This window comes from Callorhinus ursinus, unplaced genomic scaffold, assembly GCF_003265705.2.
Source record: "Callorhinus ursinus isolate GAN/ISIS: 27379988/994484 unplaced genomic scaffold, GSC_fseal_2.0 scaffold5, whole genome shotgun sequence".
Lineage (NCBI taxonomy): Eukaryota > Metazoa > Chordata > Mammalia > Carnivora > Otariidae > Callorhinus > Callorhinus ursinus.
In genome coordinates, this window is record NW_027397067.1 from 14,966,874 (window position 1) to 14,968,678 (window position 1,805).

Below are 1,805 nucleotides of genomic sequence, written 5' to 3' on the forward strand. Positions count from 1 at the left end.
ACATGGCCAACTCATGGAGACTTTTTCAAGCATGCCAAAGTTCCAGGAAATACCATGCAATAAGCTATTAAAGCATGAGGGGGTAGCTTCTTCAAACTGGTTAGTACGATGGAAAAAATGGCAAGCCCAATAATGAGTCCCATACCCCGAGAATGATTGATGAGTTCTTAAAATCTGACCTTCAGTGTGGGGAACTTTATGAATTTTGTTGTTGGTACCTGGAGTCCCTGTGCAGGAGGCTGTGATGATTGGCCAGTATAGATACATTCTCATCCCCCCCAATAAGCAATGTCTCTGCAGTCTGAAACAAAATCAAGAATGGGAATAAAAATGATACCCCTTCAAAGGAACCCAGTAATAAGGCCATTTGGATATAGATTAACAGGGGTTTCCCAAAGAAGAGACGGATGAAGTGAGCGCTGGAGAAATTTAGCTTATATATCAACTGGGGGAGGTGGGATCCAAGAGGCAGTTGTCCACCAAGGTGAAACAGAAAGTGACTCTTTAGAACCAGATTCCTCTATGGTGATCAGCCCCCAGCTACTAGAGGTAGTAAGTCAGGGAGCTTTCTTACCTTACATTCTTATGTCCAGATTTACAGCCTATAAGGGAAAGACAGATTAAGGGTGGGACCAAAAGGCAACTGGACCTAGAAGAAACTCTCTGACCCTAGAATCCAAACTACATGACTTCTCAAGAACTTCTCACTTCATTGATCATTTCTAGTTGGAGACAGTTTGGAGCAGGGTAATATTATCTCCTTTTAGCATGATCCGACCCAGTTGTTTTCTTGACTTTGTTTTAGAATGCATCTCTTCTGCATCATCTAATACAAGGTTCATGTACTCATCAAAACCAATGATACAGCCCTCTATCCTCATGTTCACTTGCTCATAAAGCCACACCTGAACCTGAGATTTATTTTGCAAGTATCTGAAGATGAGGTTGAGGAGCTGTACCATCACTTTCTGCACTTTTTGGCCCTGGCCAGTGTATGCCATGCTGGAAGCTAACCTTTTATTAGGTTCTTTGGAGCAGTGAGAGCCACATAGTCAACTGATCAGATTTGAAAAAGGAGTCAAATGTGGAAGAGAACTGTAGTCATCTGTATTGGGCTGTTGAAACCACTGTTAAACACTGCTGTTGTTGTTTTCATTGCTGAATGCATACTTTGTATTGATGTTTTACATGCTTGTACTGTAAATGCTTATAAATTACAAGAGGGTTTTCCCAATTGAGAGACGTTGTTTGTCTGGAGATGGTAGTGGGAAGAAAGCACTGACTGGCTTCTAGTTCCATCCATGTTATACAGTGAAAGCAATATAGAATTATAATATAGAAGTAAAGGAATTCAAGGCCATGATTAAGGACTTAAAAGCAGCAGGGGTACTAAGGATACAATTCTTTACAATAGTACAGTGTGGCCATTGAAAAGACCAATGGAAACTGGATACTTAGGGTGGATTATTGCCGCTGAATTCAGTTATTATAGCCCTGGCTGTTCCAGATATTGTATATAAAAAAACTGGTGGCACCTGGAATTTCACCTTGAGCATTGCTAATGCCTTTTAAAAATCTTTTTTTGCATAAGGAGGTCAAGATCAGTGGCCTTTACCTGGCTGGGGCCTCAATACACATTTATGGTACTGCAACAGGAGAATGTGAATTCTCATGTTCTTTGTCACCAATGGGTGGGCTGGGACATGAAGTAAATCTCTCTCCATTGAGAGATTTCACTGCATTGATGACATCATGCAGACAAGCCTTCTATTAATTACCTATTTCTGGGTAACAAATTACTACAA

General features: G+C 40.8%; 1 protein-coding gene across 1 annotated transcript; it reads right to left on the reverse strand.

Annotated features, from left to right (window-relative positions):
• Window positions 1–695: 695 nt before the first annotated feature.
• On the reverse strand, window positions 696–1,004 carry LOC112823674 (small nuclear ribonucleoprotein E-like). The gene has a single exon (XM_073892691.1). The coding sequence runs from the start codon at window positions 999–1,001 to the stop codon at window positions 723–725; it is 279 nt and encodes a 92-aa protein (XP_073748792.1). The 5' UTR covers window positions 1,002–1,004; the 3' UTR covers window positions 696–722.
• Between the last annotated feature and the right edge of the window lie 801 nt (window positions 1,005–1,805).

Excerpts from the sequence above, each read along its gene's own strand:
- LOC112823674 (XM_073892691.1), bottom strand. The coding sequence starts at position 1,001 with ATGGCATACACTGGCCAGGGCCAAAAAGTGCAGAAAGTGATGGTACAG.